General features: G+C 39.3%; 1 protein-coding gene across 5 annotated transcripts in view; it reads right to left on the bottom strand.

Moving 5' to 3' along the window:
• LOC144021954 (CUB and sushi domain-containing protein 3-like) overlaps positions 1–18,590 on the bottom strand; it is a 1,200,535-nt gene that overhangs the window by 763,102 nt on the left and 418,843 nt on the right. For all 5 annotated transcript variants that reach the window (XM_077526258.1, XM_077526261.1, XM_077526260.1 and 2 more), the window contains exons 22-23: positions 15,101–15,270; positions 14,123–14,279 (exon numbers count right to left, since the gene is read on the bottom strand). In XM_077526258.1, the coding sequence (XP_077382384.1) occupies positions 14,123–14,279; positions 15,101–15,270 (327 nt within the window). The remainder of the gene's footprint in view (positions 1–14,122; positions 14,280–15,100; positions 15,271–18,590) is intronic.

Raw genomic sequence — 18,590 nt, 5'->3', positions numbered from 1 at the left:
CTTCAGACACGTGAAGGGATGGAGCCGGCTCTCGAAGGAGGGTGCCGGCTCTCATCGTTAACGTACCGGCTCGTTCGTGACCGACACATCACTAAATATTACCAGAACCACATTTTTTTTTTTTTTTATGTCCACCAATCACTCGGGTCCCATTCTCTCTGCTAGTGATGCATTGATCATAACTCCTGTGTTCGTGACATCTTGCCACAGTTTTAACACATTACTTTTCTGTCTTCCCATGCCTAATATTTAAAGTCTGCAGTTAGTACAAAATGCTGCAGCAAGACTCCTGACGAAGACAAGAAAGTTCAATCATATTATGCCAACAATAGCCAACTTGCATTGAGATACGATTTCAAGGTTTTATTTACTCTTAACATATTACACGGCTTAGCACTTTCTTATCTTTCCGACTTGGCGGTACCGTACTTTCCTTCCTGAAACCTTTGCTCACAACATGTTGGCCTGTTGGTAATCCCAAGACTAAAAAAGTCAGCAGGTTCTATTTGGGCTCCATTGCTCTGAAACACTACCCATGGAAATGAGTTTAAATCCCCACTTAAGACCTTTTTTTAATGCTCTTGCATTTACTTCAACTACTTTGTACATGAAGGCGTGTTTTACAAATGCTGCTTGGAAAGGTGGCTAGGTGATGATGACCAAATCTGATGCTGCCGTCCGGATCCTGCATCGACAGACAAAATCTGAGGTGGGCCACCTTCCCTGAGGCGTTGCTATGGAAAATTCTGTATTGATCAAACGGGCCACGTTTCTGCAGGGGATCCACTTCTCTGAAGGTGTCTTCCTGCAAAACTTCATTTAAATAAATTAACTTGCACACTGTTTTAGCTACTATTGGATATGACCACATTATGCGTTAAATGTTTTCCAATCTGCATCCATTGCAGCCTGGTCATCCTGGAAGAGGGATTCCCTCCATCTGTGATTGCCTCTCAAGTTTTTTTTTACTTTTTCCCCATATGAGGTTTTTGAGTTTTTGCTTGCCCTCTTGGGAGTTTAGATAGTGGGATGTTGTTAATATTTGTCAATTGTGGGCCTAGGATGCCCTCTGAGACTCTTTCTGAGGTTTAGGGCTATATAAATAAACCTGACTTAACTCATATTTCATAAGATGGGAGAACACAGAAAGAACGATCTTCAATCATGATTATGTGGCGGGCGTGGCTCAGGGACAGTAACTGGAAGGTTCGCTGTTCTCCCCAAGTCATGTGACGTTGTATCCTTGGGCAAAACACTTCACACACATTACCTCCAGTGTCACTCACACTGGTGTATATGGTGCAAATGTTTGGTGGTGATCCAAAGGGCTGGAGGAGCACACTGGCAGCTACACTTCTGTCAGTCTGCCACAGGGAAGCTGTGGCAATGTATGTTGTTTACTGCCACCAGAGTATGAATGTGTGAATAACGTATACGCTGTGAAGTGTCTTTGAGTGTCCAAAAAAGTGCAATATAAATCTGATTTAGCCACAGGTTTTCAATGTGGTTGAGGTCTGGGGACAGAGATGTTCATGGTACGAGCTTGATTGTGTCTGACAAACCATGTACAATTTTCAGTATAAGAATATGCTTTCGGTCTTCTCCGGGTACTCCGGTCTCCTCCCACATTCCAAAGACATGCATGGCAGGTTAATTGTGCGCTCCGAATTGTCCCTAGGTGTGCTTGTGAGTGTGGATGGTTGTCGTCTCTGTGTGCCCTGCGATTGGCTGGCAACCAGTCCGGGGTGTCCCCCGCCTACTGCCGAGAGCAAGCTGAGATAGGCGCCAGCACCCCCCGCGACCCTTCTGAGGAATAAGCGGTCAAGAAAATGGATGAAAATTGATGGAATATGCTTTCGCAATAAAAACTGAATTTATTTTTAGGCTTTTTACACATCTTAACCAGGGGTGCCAAGAATTACGAAGGGCACTTTAGACAACACCATTCACAACCCAATCTTCAATCAACCTAACATGTGTTGTTAGAATGTGTTAGGTAGTTGAAGTTGGACATTTGTTCTAACAGTCAAGGCTACATGATAAGGCTGTATTGTGGCTCCAATGAATCTGCTGTCAATATGCAAAATGGGGGTTGGTGGTCTGGTTCCTGGAATGCAGCTGGCGTGGGCCGCTCTGCTGGGTGAGCTTGGCTGGGCAGCGCACAGGAGTCATCAGATCCACAACATGCTAGCAACCAGTGGTGCTACCTGACCAGAATCGAGTGCTGAAATTGCTTGAAAGCAATGGGCCGAATGCAAGCCGATCTACTCTTCTGGAAAGCACATGTGTGAAAGCTGATCCGAGGTCAGCGAAGACCCTACTGGTGAAAGAGAAGAATTGCGCTTGCCTTGGCTGCTCGCCTGGCGGGGTGGGCTTGCTGGTGGCGTCTGGGGACCGACTCACCAGTTCTAAATGACTGGGACTAGCCACAATCTACACACGGACATTCAAGATGAACTGAGCGAGCAGTGTCTGGGATAGTATGGGATGGATAACGATAAAAATTAATGACTATTCTAAATAATGTATATGATTGATGCGTTATAGTAATGGGTCGATGGGGACGGGTCTCGAATAAGCTTCGGCTTCTACCCGTCAGCCCTTCTTTCGGATGTCAATGTTGCAAATGATGTGATGTGATTGATGTAAACTGTAATGTGTCCGAAAGGAAAAAATGAATAAACTAAACTACCCACACAAGCATGAGGGAGAAAAGGCAAATTCTACATAGGAGAGCAGAGTTTGCAACCCTTTATCCCACAGAAATCTGAGACAGAAATGCTAACCACTGGTGTAACATGCTATCAGATATAAAAGCCAAACAAATACAAACAATTTTTTAGCAAGTCTTTGAACTTGACCATGGCCCCGATGTGCATTGCATATCTTCTGGTACTAAGCTGAAGTGTTCTGCCATGCAGCAACAGCAGCCTCATTTAAACCTAGGAGTGCTGATTTATAGTCTCGCTTCAACGTTGGGTCTTTGCCCATGCCAGATGTTATGGTAGTATTAGTGTCATGCCCAGTATAAATCAAAAGCAGTGATGGCTCACATTTAGAAAATTACATCTGCACTTTTGGTAGAAGTGTCAGGAAAATATGAACCCAGATTTCATGTTCAGAGCAAGATTTAAACTTGCCATATTAGCACCCTCTTTCCATACATCAGTCAATCCTCTCCTCATTTAAAAGGGCCATTCATTTTGTGTGAAAAGACTGCACTTGAGAAAGCCAAAGGGTGAATGTTTTTAGGCTCTATTTAACGTGTTGACTCCAACAGAAAATTCTGAAGTTTTAAACTTTTCAATATATAGTACTGTATTAGTGCTGTCAAACGATTAAAATTTTTGATCTGATTAATCACACTTTTTAATTTTGATTAATCACGATTAATCAGCTAAATTACTTGCGTATTCGCGTAATGTAAAATAAATACAAAATACCTTAATATTTTGACATTAATGCATTTTATTATCTGAATATCATTTGCAAACATTGATTAAAGGCATGTACACAATTGCATGCATGCGTGTATTGCTCAAAACAGCATCATATAAATTGGGTGCAATTCAGCAATTATTAATTAATTAAACGCAAATTACTTTTGTTTTATCTAAAGTCCCATTGGGGTGTTTTTTAAAGTGAAATTTACCACCGAGCACACCAACTGGAGTCACCCTGCTCATTTTGGAACAACAGGCGTTGGAAATGCTGTGCATTGACCTAATCACTGACCTGGCAGCCTTCAATGTAACCATTCGCGGTTACGTTCAAGGCTCAAGTGCGGTCCAAAAAAATAGTGCGATTAATATGCGTTAATACGTGATTAATGCGATATTTTTCTGTGATTAATTGACTTTGACAGCACTAATATATATATATATATATATATATATATATATATATATATATATATATATATATATATATATATATATATATATATATATATATATATATATATCCATCCATTTTCTTGACCGCTTATTCCTCACAAGGGTCGCGGGGGGTGCTGGCGCCTATTTCAGCTGGCTCTGGGCAGTAGGCAGGGGACACCTTGGACTGGTTGCCAGTCAATCGCAGGGCACACAGAGACGAACAACAATCCACACTCACAAGCACACCTCGGGACAATTTGGAGCGCCCAATTAACCTGCCATGCATGTCTTTGGAATTTGGGAGGAGACCGGAGTACCCGGAGAAGACCCACGCGGGCACGGGGAGAACATGCAAACTCCACCCAGGAAGGCCGGAGCCTGGACTCGAACCGGAGTCCTCAGAACTGGGAGGCGTATATATATATATATAGATATATATATATATATATATATATATATATATATATATATATATATATATATATATATATATATATACACACACACACACACACACACACACAATTTTTTACCATGAAGTAACGGGAAATTATGCACGTTTTTAAAACTCTAAAATGCAACCCAGTTCCCACAAATATATGCATTGCTATTTAATGTATTCCTGCTAAATTGTATACAGTGTACTCCTTTGCAGAACAGTGAATGCTTTTATTTTAAGTTCAATAGGATGTGCATTGTAAAATGACGTATTTTTACTGCATAGGAACCAGAAACGATCAATGTGTTCTTTTTATATTAAGAGCTTGGTAATTTTAAACAAATAGTAACTTGCCAACTTCTGCACATGTTAACATTTTAAAATACAAATTGATGCAAGTCCCCACAAATATATTCAGTCTAATTGTTTCAGTCCCTATTGTTTTTCGTTCGAATTATTCTTCTTCTTCTTCTTCTTCTTCTCCGTAAACGATCGCATTTTTGAGGACCTAAACATTCACGAAAACTCACCAAACTTTGCACACTCCTCAGGCCCGGCGAAAAATTTTATATTATGAAGTCGTCATAACAACGCGACTCTAGAGCGCCCCCTAGCGTAGAAAAATAAAAACCAAGCCCGCCACGTTTGAGCTAGAGCAACGAAAATTGGCAGGCACGTGTAGCACCCCGAGACGCAAAAAAAAGTCTATTGGGACCATGTAGCTAAAATGTACAGGAAATGAGCTATGAATTTTTTTATGTCCAATTTTGGCCTATTTTGGCACATTCACTGTAGTCATGCTTTTTCCCCCTCTGCAAACATTTTTCATCCAATTGACATCAAACTTGACATTTATCATCTCAAGACCTGAGAGAACAACTGGGCAAAAAGTCTTGCCTTTTCGAAATACTATATGATGGGGGCGGGGCATCAAATATTGTCTTTAAAATTTCATTTGTCCAGAAAGAGCAAACGCTTAATAACCACCCATGTTCAAACTCCAAAAAATCTCAAACTTCTCAGGCAACGTAATAGTCACGGCCTGAAAATCACATCTATATGATAAAATTCAGTTATACATATAGCGCCACCTAGTGGTAACAATAAATGTCATACTTTACGTTTTTAGCTACTGCGCTGAGCTCGTTGAAGGGATCCAGTTGAAAGTTGGTCAGAAAAGCCTTAAGATGTTGATCATGCCCCACACCGAATATTGTAACTTTTCGCCAAAGGGCGTGGCCGCTACGGTGCCGCAAATTCTGAAGATTTTTCGGGACAATAAAAGCTGCATGAACTTGACCGAGATGATCCTATCTTCTCAAAATTTCACACATTTGATGAGAGTCCAGCCCTAAAGACATCTACGAACTTATATTTCATCTTACTGATAGCGCCACCTAGTGGCAATTTTTTTTCTTACGAATTTTCTTCTACGTTTTTCTCAAACACGTTAACTGGACCTACCTCATATTTGCTCAGATGAGGGATTCGGCCTTCATGATGTCACAACACGAAGTTTGTAAGTTTTCGCGAATCGCTGTGGGCGTGGCTAAGCACTGTTCGCCAAGAAAACAACGCCAGTTTTTATGGTCTAAACATGCGCAGAAACTCATGAAACTTGGCACACACATCTGGCCTGGCAAAATGAGCAATATTTTATCATGTATTGTCCTATTTTTACAAAAATGACTCAATAGCGTCCCCTAGAAATTTTTAACGAAGCAGCCCCGATTGTACGTTTAAGCAAGATCTACGAAAATTTTTAGGTGTATGAGGGAGCCAAAGACCTACAAAAAAGTCTCTTGGACCCATATGCTAAAATGAACAGGAAGTGAGCTACGAATTTTTGAATGTCCCATTTTTGACGATTTTTGCACATTTTCAGAGGGCATACTTTTGCCCACTTCTCCTACACGTTTTATCCGACTGACTTATGACTTGACCTGAACCATGCCAAGACCTGAGCCAACAACAGACGGAAAAATCTTGACTTTTGGAAATACTATATGATGAGGGCGGGGCATCAAAATTTGTGTTTCGCACTGAAAAAGGATATGCTTAATAACTCCCCGATACATGCTCCAAAAAATCCCAAACTTGACATGTATGTTTATCGTCAAGGCCTGAAGGTATCTCTATGACAACATTCAGTTATATATGCAGCACCACCTAGCCCTTGAGGCATGAAAAAAAAATACCCCACTTACGGGATTTTGTACAAAAAATGTAAACTCATTCTAAGTGTGATAACTAAGTCATTTAGGAATATTCTTTTACTTTCCACCACTCAAAATATTCACTGGCATCAGACCTAACCAAACATACATATTTTTGTTATTTAGTTTTATGTATTTTTGATAGCCTCTATGGACATTAAAAGCAATATCGTGAATGAAGGCTATGCTTAATAACTCCCAGGTACATGCTCCAAAAAATCCCATACTTGAAATGTATATTTATAGTCAAGGCCTGAAGGTATCTCTATGACAAAATTCAGTTATAAATACAGCGCCACCTCGTCCTTGAGGCATAAAAAAAAAATGCCTCACTTACGGTATTTTTGCAAAAATTGTAAACTCATTGTAAGTGTGATAACTAAGTCATTTATGAATATTCTTTTACTTTCCACCACTCAATATGTTCACTGGTATCAGACCGATCCAAACATACGTATTTTTTATTTAGTTTTATTTATTTTTTGATCGCCTCTATGGACAATAAAAGCAACATTGTGCAATGAGTACGAGCGATGATGTGTGTATATATACTTTTACGAAAAATACCAATCAGGGCAACTCATTGCCTAAAAATAAAAAATAAGACGCTGATTTTTGCAGATCTTAACAATCACCAAAACCCATTGAGCTTGACACACTCATCACACCTGGCAAAAAAAATAAAAAATCCACATGTTTATCATGCCATTTTCAAAGAAATTCTGCTTCCAATGTGCCAGTACCCCAATGTGCAAGTTCCCCAACGTGCAAGTACCCCAACGCGGCCCGGGCTGCGAGGGCCCTTTATAGCTGCTCGCAGCTCTAGTTTAATTTATTTCTGCTAATTGTGTTATAGTGACTCCTTTTCTATGGAAGCCCAAAAGTGTCAAAATTCAATAAATAAAAAACACCATTTTGAAAAAACTAGCCTTTTGATATATAACAGACAATTATGTAATATGGTCATTAAATTGTAAAATGAGTTAGTATTATTATGAAGTGTTCATACTATTCTTTGATATGCGCCACATTTACATTTTTTATTTTGATGAAATATTTCATGATTTTAAAGTCATACTTTATAAAAAAAAAAAAACTTATTTTTCAAGGTTTTATAAGATAAGGAAATGTTTTGTTTTGTTTTGTTTTTTTAACAAAGTCAGTTTTTATTTCATAATGTCCTTTTCCACAATGGTCTTCTATTACATAATGGCGTTTTACAGCCGAAAGACTTGGTCTGTCAATCAAAGTCAGTGGGTGGGACCTCCTGTTTGATCCTACGATTGATTAGTTTTCCGAGACACAGGTCATAAGCCTCGTTTATACTTCTGCGTTTGCTCGTGCGTTCATGACCGCGTCGATCACATGATCTACGCACGGCATGAATTTTAAGTGTGGCTTAGCTTGTGGCCGGATGCAGTACTCGTGATTGGTCCATTCGATGGCATACCGTACTGAGGGTTTTTTTTTTTCTTTTTCTCTCTCCCCGCCCCCCAGCCGGATAATTGCCGTGAAGGCAACTGTGTCTGTGTTAAGCACTCCGGTAGGACCGAAAGGTGGATCCCAAAAATGCAGAGGCACGATGGGGTGTAGTTTACAAAAGTTTATTTGACAAATTGATAATACTAAACATAAAGCGCTGGTCAAAGCCAGGAGAGAAAACGATTAACAAAGGACTGTTTTACTCAGCCAAAAAAACTCAGAAAGCAAAATGGACTCGTAGGCTACAAAACCGCATTACACAAGGAACTAACAAATAAATCAAAACAGTAGCAAAAGCTGAATAAATAAACTAAAGGCGACGTGGCAAACACCAAACGCAAGGAGAAACAATCACTCAGACACAAGCTGAGGAAACAGATGTAGAACTACGGAGTTTATCAGACTCAACCTGTGAAGAAACAAACTCTCCGCACAAGGCCGGAGAGACACAAACACAAAATTACGGATAACAACTCACGTGCATACAGGAATCAAAACAAGACTAGAAACTGGAATTTAGGTTCGCGAGGTAAGAATAAAGCTCTTAAAGAAGGACGTAGCAAGGTCAATACTCTGACAAGTTGTCCACAGCCTCCCCTGTGCAAAGTTCTGTCAGAGGTGGCAGATGAAACTATTTTATGACAGGAGATTCTGCCAGACGTTCCCAGCAAACAGTGATAATAGGTTTGGGTCTGCCAGAACGGACTGGCATCTTCCCCCTCCATCAGAGCCAACACACCACCAGGTGGTGATCAGTTAACAGCTTAAAACTTATCTTCACCCGAGTGTGCAAAACGTGCACGCATAAATCCGATGACACAACCACAAAGTCGATCATTGAACTGTGGCCAAGGGTGTCCTGTTGCCAAGTGCACATATGGACACCCATACTGTATGCTTGAACATGGTGTACATATGTACAAGTTCATTAACGGAACACCACCCGGGTTCATGTCCTTCCTGGTCTCACTGTCTTTGCCCACCTGAGCGTTTAAGTCCCCTAGCAGAATGAGATTGTGTTCCCAGGGGAAGCGCTCTCCAGCGCACACTCCAACGCTCAAAGAAGGGTGTGTATTCTTGACTGATGTTTGGTGCATAGGCACAAACAACAGTCGGACATATCCCCCCACCCAAAGGAGGAGGGAGGCTACCCTCTTGTCTACTGGTGTGAACCCCAATGTACATGTGCCAAGCAAGTGGGTAATAAGTATGCCCACACCTGTCCAGTGCTTTAATTGGTGGGCAACTCCAGCGTGGAAGAGAGTCCAACCCTTCTTGACAAGACTGATAGCAGGCCCCAAGATGTGTGTAGATATGACTGGTCGGAAAGTATCTGCCTTGCGCACCAGCATAGGGTCCTTCCCCGCCAGAGAAGTGACATTCCATCTCCCTAGCTGGGGATTGGACCGATTTTCGTCATCACCCAGCTCTCTCTGCACCCGACTCCGTTGGCCCCTCCCACAGGTGCTGTGGCCATGGGAAGTAGGGCCTGGCCACCAGGTGCTAGACAGGGAAAACTAAGTCCATATTTTTCAGAAGCTCTTTGTCAGGTCCCTCTCCTAGGGTCCTGTTTCTCATAGGTGACCCGGACAAGGGCATAAAAACACAGCACCACAGAGAAGTTTATCGATTTTATCAATACGACTACTCTTAAAAATACTGCTTATCGATCCATTGCCTTAATAGTATTCTTATTGTTACTTTTTTTCCCCCAGAAAAAACACTTTAAACGAGAGCTGCGAGCAGCTATAAAGGGCCCTCGCAGCCCGGGCCACGTTGGGCTATTTGCACGTTGGGGTACTTGCACGTTGGGGTACTCGCACATTGGGGTACTGGCACATTAGGAGCAAAATTTCTTTGAACATGGCATGATAAACCTTTACATGTGGATTTTTTTTTGCCAGGTGTGATGTGTGTGTCAAGCTCAATGGGTTTTGGTGATTGTTAAGATCTGCAAAAATCAGCGTCCTTTTTTATTTTTAGGGAATGAGTTGACCTGATTGGTATTTTTTGCCAAAGTATATATACCCATCATCGCTCGTACTCATTGCACAATGTTGCTTTAATTGTCCATAGACGCTATGAAAAATAAATAAAACAAAATAAAAAAGTACATATGTTTGGATCGGTCTGATACCAGTGAACATCTTGAGTAGTGGAAAGTAAAAGAATATTCATAAATGACTTAGTTATAACACTTACAATGAGTTCACAAATTTTGTACAAAATACCGTAAGTGGGGTTGTTTTTTATTTTTTTTATGCCTCAAGGACTAGGTGGCTCTGTATTTATAACTGAATTTTGTCATAGAGATACCTTCAGCCCTTGACTATAAATATACATGTCAAGTTTGGGATTTTTTGAAGCATGTACCGGGGAGTTATTAAGCATATCCTTCATTCACGATACTGCTTTTAACGTCCATAGAGGCTATCAAAAATAAATAAAACTAAATAAAAAATACGTATGTTTGGATAGGTCTGATGCCAGTGAAGATTTTGAGTGGTGGAAAGTAAAAGAATATTCATAAAATGACTTAGTTATCACACTTAGAATGAGTTTACATTTTTTGTACAAAATACAGTATGTGGGGTATTTTTTTGTTTTGCCTCAAGGGCTAGGTGGCGCTGCATATATAACTGAATGTTGTCATAGAGATACTTTCAGGCCTTGACTATAAACATACCTGTCAAGTTTGGGATTTTTTGGAGCATGCACCGGGGAGTTATTAAGCATATCCTTTTTCATTGCGAAACGTGTTTACAATTTTTGTAAAAATACCGTAAGTGGGGTATTTTTTTTTCATGCCTCAAGGGCTAGGTGGCGCTGCATATATAACTGAATGTTGTCATAGAGATAGCTTCAGGCCTTGACTATAAACATACATGTCAAGTTTGGGATTTTTTGGAGCATATACCGGGGAGTTATTACGCATATCCTTTTTCATTGCGAAACACAAAATTTGATGCTCCGCCCTCATCATATAGTATTCCGAAAAGTCAAGATTTTTCCCACTGTCGTTGGCTCAGGTCTTGACATGGCCCAGGTCAAGTCTGAAGTCACTCGGATGAAACGTGTAGGAGAAGTGGGCAAAAGTATGCCCCCTGTAAATGTGCTAAAATCGTAAAAAATGGGACATTCAAAAATTCGTAGTTCACTTCCTGTTCATTTTAGCATATGGGTCCATGAGACTTTTTTGTAGGTCTTCGGCTCCCTAATGCACCTAAAAATTTTCGTAGCTCTTGCTTAAACGTACAACTGGGGCTGTTTCATTAAAAATTTCTAGGGGGCGCTATTGAGTCATTTTTTTGTAAAAATAGCACAATCCACGATAAAATATTGCTCATTTTGCCAGGCCAGACGTGTGTGCCAAGTTTCATGTGTTTCTGTGCCGGTTTAGGCCCTCAAAATTGGCGTTGTTTTCTTGGCGAACAGCGCTTAGCCACGCCCACAGCGATTCGCGAAAACTCACAAACTTCGTGTTGTGACATCATGAAGGCCGAAACCCTCATCTGAGCAAATATGAGGTAGGTCCACTTAACGTGGTTGGAGAAAAACATTGAAGAAAAATCGTAAGAAAAAAAATTGCCAGTAGGTGGCGCTATCAGTAAGATGAAATATAAGTTCGTAGATGTCTTTAGGGCTGGACTCTCATCAATTGTGTAAGATTTTGAGAAGATAGGATTATCTGGGTCAAGTTAAAGCAGCTTTTATTGCCACGAAAAATTACCAGACTTTGCGGCACCGTAGAGGCCACGCCCTTTGGCGAAAAGTTACAATATTCGGTGTGGGGCATGATCAATATCTTAAGGCTTTTCTGACCAATTTTCAACTGGATTCCTTCAAAGAGCTTGGCACAGTAGCTAAAAACGTAAAGTATGACATTTATTGTCACCACTAGGTGGAGCTATATGTATAACTGACTTTTATCATATAAATGTTTTCAGGCCGTGACTATTAAGTTGCATGAGAAGTTTGAGATTTTTTGGAGCTTGTACATGGGAGTTATTAAGCATTTTGTCTTTCTGGACAAATGAAATTTTAAAGGCAATTTTTGATGCCCCGCCCCCAGCGGTCGCTGCTCGGGTCCTAATAATTTTTACAAAAACAATAGGGACCTCGCAGCGGTCGCTGCTCGGGCCCTAATAATAATAATAATTTTTACAAAAACAATAGGGACCTCGCAGCGGTCACTGCTCGGATAATAATAATAATAATAATAATAATAATAATAATAATAATAATCCTATCGAAAAACAATAGGGACCTCGCAGCGGTCGTTGCTCGGGCCCTAATAACGTCTTGCAACTGCAACTACAATAATACAAAATAAATACCACAGGTTAACAGAAAAATAGATGTTTTGAACAAAGTATGATGTTAGACATATAAACATTTAGTGCAAAAAGGAAACAATGGTGTAAAGCAACAAGAACATTGAGTAAATTGGGCTAAAGCAGTTAACAATTCTTCTGGAGCAAGATCAGCATGGTTACCGTGCAGGACGTGAGGTCAACTGTTGTTGCTAAATTGTGAGAGCCTCTCGTCTGAGCTACTTGTCCAATAAAAATTTCTTGTTAATCCGTCTTCCCCTTCGTTCCCTGTGTTTTACTTATGATAGCCTGACACAATTGTAGTTCTTACTGATCAATTTTTAACAAAACAGGCTTACCCAAATGTGCTGTTTTAGTTAGCAAAATCACTATTGTGGTTCTGACTTCACTTCGCCCCATACTCACTAATGTTTCCATAGAACATACAGTTTTGTTTTGTTTTTTGCTATGCACAGATTAAATTTAAGTTAAACAAAATGTTGATCATCGAAAACCAAAAAACAAAACAACTGGCTTTTCATTGTAAGTGAAATGTGTTATTTTCACTTCTGTATTCATAATTGACATTTTAGTAAACCACACCCCCAAATGGCCCAAGGTCTGCTCCATTGAAATCTATTGTCAAAATTGGTCCACAAAGCTTCTGTCAGATTCAATAAAAACATACTAAAAATGTTCTAACAAGCTGTGGACCACCAACAAGCGAAGTTGTTTGTGAGGTGGACTCATATTCTTTTCATTACCAATAATTTATTGGTAATCCAAATAATAAATAAATAAATAAATAAATAAATAAATAGGGTTATTATTTATTTAATCCGAATACTCAATTATTCAATAACATTTTCATCAGGATATCCAAATACCACAATATTTGACCGTACTGCTATGTCATGTCTAGTCAAATGCACACAGGCTATTTTACAGTGTTCTGGACCTTTGAAGAAAAAGAAAAAACAGATTAAAACTAAAACTAAATTGGAACACATACTTAACACATTCATAACTTCATTTCTTTGTAGAAGTAACACATTTATAAAAAATAAAAAATAAAAAATAAAAAAAATAAAAAAAACAGTTACGTACAACAACTATGCAGAGCCAGCAAATTAATTAGCTAGAGAAGCAAATCCCATCGATAACCGCCAACCAGTTTCCATTGAACCATTATTTACTCACCCACTAAGAGATTACATGCATGGTGTAGACCAGTCGTGTCCAAACTCGGTCCTTGAGGGCCGGATTCCTGCTATTTTGGATGTTTCCCTGCTCCAACGGACCGGTTTCCAATGAACAGGATTGTTATCAGGCTTATGCAGAGCTTGCTGATGAGCTTCAGGTGCGTTGGAGGAAGGAAACATCCAAAACCTGCAGGATTCAGGCCCTCGAGGACCGAGTTTGGACTCCATTGGAATAGGCAGTAGTCACAATACACTTGCACACCAAAATGTCAATTTGAAACAATTAAAATAATTATTCGCCTGGAGTATGACGTACATTTTGGCAGGTATGTTTAATTGCTTGGATAAAGAGCAAAGAAAGTTGAGACAGTAAGGTTAAGGATAAGGTGTACATGTGCGGGTGTGTGAGTGCGTGGTACACCACTTGGCTTCGGAATGCACAATACTGTGCAAAAATTCTTAACTGTTCAAGACACAGCGAGGAAGGTTGAGGGTCGATTTTATGTTCTCCATGAAGGTATACTGCCTATTATTCAACCACTGGACAAAGCTTTTGCACCACATTCATCTAAGGAGATGAACAGTAACTTACTATGGTATTTGAGGAGAAAACCTGCTGCTGTGCCATCCTGGTCCGAGTAGAACTCCAACCACATATAATTAGAAGTGCTGGTGAGTGACAGACCTTGCATGGATGTGCCTGTGTATGTGCTAAGGAGTGGAGCTGCACCATCTTTACCGTCATACACCTGGTAAGAGGAAACAAAAACAGGACACGATTAGTGGAAGCCTTTGGCACTGACTGTATATACTTCGCTGTATGTGGCATAAGTGAAAATTTAATTCAGGAGACAATAACTCGTCTTATTTGATACTGCTAATTATTAAAGGGAACTTTTCCAATTTAGATGGTAAACTGCAAAGTGTCAAACAGTATTGCAGTACACAATTTTAGGTTACAAGCAGTGAAATATGTAGGAAACATTGGCAATTTAATATTTCTTTGCAATTGTAAATTAAATATTCATTTGAGGAACTTTATATTTTATTGACAGGTATTATTGTGTATGCATTCCTCCTGCATTTAGAGACTAGAATCTTTGAGATGACAATATATATATATATATATATATATATATATATATATATATATATATATATATATATATATATATATATATATATATATATATATATATATATATTTTTTTTTAAGCTAGTCTAAAATAATTTAATAAACGAATAAGAAAGAAATGTCATCGACACAAGTGCATGACAAGAAACAAAGACTGGGATGACATGCACTACTGATCACACCATTAGACAGCTGCACTACAAAGACGGAGCTCCAGCTGAGACGGAGGGTTATTTGCATCAGTTATTTGATACATCCAGTCACGCTACAACTTCTAAGGCAAAGTATTTCTGCAACCTTCCTCTTTGCAAAAAGTTCCTTTTCCCAGTTCTCATCAATCGAAGCTCCTCAACTGTTTCATTCACTTCGACAAAAAAATGACACAAACAGATCAGGTAAGGTTTTTTTCTGTTTGTCAAAACAGAGCAGCCATACCTTGAGGATGTCACCTTGTACAAGTTGAAACGTGCTGGCGGTGATGTTGATGCCTTTGCCTCTTTGTACATGAATACTGTACACACATTCGTGGCTGTTGTCATATGGCAAAGGATAGTTTGGTGACAAAAGATCACCCTCATTTGTGGAGACTGTTGATCCGCACTCAGCTGGAAAAACAAACAAACACATAATTACATCAAAAATAGAAGTCTGGTAACTTAAAGGGATCCTTGACTAATTGAGCCATTTTCAACAGTAAAAAGATAATATTTTGTCTATAATTGTGCTAACCTCATTATTTTTCATTAACAATTAATACCTTTAAAAACAAATTTTGCCACTTGCTGTGGACTAAAGATGACATAACCTGTGCTCAGGAAACCAATCATGGCTCGTTTTCTGACCAAACCTAGAAAACTGGTGAACCCTGATTTGTTGGTATCTATTTCCTCAGCACGTATGATACCATCTTCAGTCGACAGCATGTGGAAAAATGTGTTTTTAAAAGTATAAATTGTATCTGAAAAATAATAGTTATCAAATTAATTCTGGACAAACTATCATCTTAAAGATTAAAATGTTGCAATTAGTAAAGTATCTTTTTAAAACTCATTTACTGCCAGACATTTTAGAAAATTTAAAAAATTTCAATGGACCCCTTCATGGCCTACGTCACAATGATGTCATGGTGTTTACTGGAGGCAAAAACAACCGCTGGAGGCAACGAAGTGCAGCTAGAAGTAAACAACGCTGGTTGTCTGTTTATTCTATTCTATTTTTATCAGTTTACTCACATATTAACTCAAATGGCAGTTTTCCGCGTCCTTTCCGATGTAAACTTTCTGTGAAAATATGCTGACCAGTGTTAGAACCACGTGCCAGAGGTGTTTTTGCTTCCAGCTAAGCCCCTCCCTTTAAATTGCTTACATTGGTTTACAAACTTTGAAGGGGTCTATACCCACACAATATTGTATTCAAAGTGCTAAAAAGTTTACATACACTAGTAAAGAACATAATGTCATGGCTCTCCAGAGTCACCAGTTATTTGAAAGTAGCCGCCGTTAAGCCCATTCTAAAAAAGAGAACACTGGATGTCTCCCTGCTAGCAAATTATAGACCAATCGCAAACTTTCCCTTCGTAACTAAAATAGTTGAAAAAGTGGTTTTTAATCAACTCAGCAATTTCTTGAGCTGAAATGGACTTTTGGATAAATTCCAGTCAGGTTTCCGACCTCATCACAGTACAGAAACAGCTCTGATTAAAGTACTGAACGATATAAGATTGAGCACTGATGCAGGGAAGGTATCGGTGCTCGTCTTGTTGGACCTCAGTGCAGCATTTGACACGATTGATCATAATATACTGTTAGAAAGGCTGAAAACTTGGGTGGGATTAAATGGAACAGTCCTTAAATGGTTCAGGTCCTATTTGGAGGAAAGGAGTTACTTTGTGACTATTGGAAATTTTGAATCTGATCGAAAGGCCATGACGTTGGGTTCCTCAAGGGTCAGTCCTTGGACCCCTGTTGTTCATTCTGTATATGTTACCTTTGGGTCAAATACTTCAGAACGCCGATGTTGACTATCATAGTTATGCAGATGACACACAATTGTATTTATCAATGTCCCCAAATGACAGCAGTTCTATTAACGAATTGTGTCATTCTCTAGAGCAAATTAACAACTGGATGAACCAAAATTTCCTTCAGCTGAACGAAAACAAAACGGAGCTCATTGTTTTCGGCAATAAAGAAAAGAGGATTGCTGTTAAAAAACAGCTTGAGTCACTGTCTTTAGAAACTAAAGACCAAGTTCGAAATCTTGGGGTACTAATAGACTCAGACCTGACCTTCAGCAATCATATTAAATTCATCACTAAAACAGCCTTTTACCAGCTGAAAAACACATCCAGACTGAAGGACTGCATGCTTCAAGCAGACCAAGAGAAGCTTATCCATGCTTTTATCTCTAGCAGACAGATTACTGTAACGGTCTTCTGACTGGACTCTCTCAAAAGAACATGAGACAATTGCAGCTCATTCAGAACGCTGCAGCCCGAGTTCTGACCAAAACAAAGAGATCAGAACATATTACTCCAGTACTTAAGGCTTTAGACTGGCTCCCAGTCAGCTGTAGAATCGATTTTAAAGTTCTGCTACTTTTCTATAAATCACTAAATGGTTTGGGTCCTGAATATATCCAAGAAATGCTGATTGAGTACAAACCCAGCAGGGCTCTGAGATCTCCAGACTTGGGCCAACTAGTGGAACCCAGAGTTCGAAGCAAACATGGCGAAGCTGCATTTAGCTATTATGCTGCACACAGATGGAATAGGCTACCAACAGAAGTGAAGTCAGCCCCGAGTGTAAAGGCTTTTAAATCCAGGTTAAAAACTTTGCTTTTTTCTTATACCTTTGATTAGGGACTTTTAAACAGCTTTAATTAAGTGTTTTTTATTATTTTAAACTTCCTTATGTTAAATGTTTTAAAGTTTGTTGAATATTTTTTTAAGATTGTTATTGTATGTTCTTTTTAGTAAATTTTGTAACCTATTTTCATTTATTTTTCTTCCTTGCAATGTTAACTACTGTTTCTTGATGCTTATGTGTTGTCTTTCCTTGTGTAAAGCACATTGAGTTGCCTTGTGTATGAAATGTGCTATACAAATAAACTTGCCTTGCCTTGCCTTGCCTTCTACATCTCTGTTTTTTCTCGTATAGAGTGATTGAAACAAATACTTCTTTATCACAAAAAACATCCATAAAGTTTGGTTCTTTTATGACTTTATTAAGTCACCAAATCTCCTTGGTCAAAAATATACATATAGCAACATGAACTAGACTAAGTGCAATTTCTGCAGAAATTGCATGGGAATTCTGGAAGTTGAATGCTAATAGCTGAATGATAATGTGGCAGGATGAGATAATGATCCCCCTGGTGGGAAGTGTGTGGCAGTACCTTACATCCCTAGCTAATCAGCATTAGTGCCCTCCCTATATAAGGAGTCAGTTGGCACCTGTCCTCAACTTGTTCCTTGGCTCTGAGGTCCGCCTCCTTTCAGGGTTCCTCATATTCCTCTACTGTGCCTCTCCTCCAGGTAATTTTTATTTATTTATTTATTTAACCAGGATTGTCCCGTTGAGATTAAAAACCTCTTTTTCAAGGGAGTCCTGGCCAAGAGGCAGCAAAAACAGTTTACATTACAGTTACAAATAAAAGTTTCACTTACAATCACATACAAATTATATAAAACAGTTACAAATCAATGAGGCCGTCTCAAGTGCCCTTAATCTGGATCTTAAATCGTTCAATGAAACAAGTTCCGTTAGTTTCCAGTCCTTTTGCAACATATTTCATGCAGAAGGGGCAGAGAAAACAAAAGCCTTTTTCCCCAGCTCAGTGAGGGCAAATGGAACAGAGAGCAACAAAAGATTATTGGAACGCAGACCATAAGAATCAACACTTTTCAATGTGACTAGATTACCAA

The sequence above is a fragment of the Festucalex cinctus genome, chromosome 7, assembly GCF_051991245.1.
Source record: "Festucalex cinctus isolate MCC-2025b chromosome 7, RoL_Fcin_1.0, whole genome shotgun sequence".
Taxonomy (NCBI): domain Eukaryota; kingdom Metazoa; phylum Chordata; class Actinopteri; order Syngnathiformes; family Syngnathidae; genus Festucalex; species Festucalex cinctus.
This window is presented reverse-complemented; position numbering and strand designations above follow the sequence as displayed.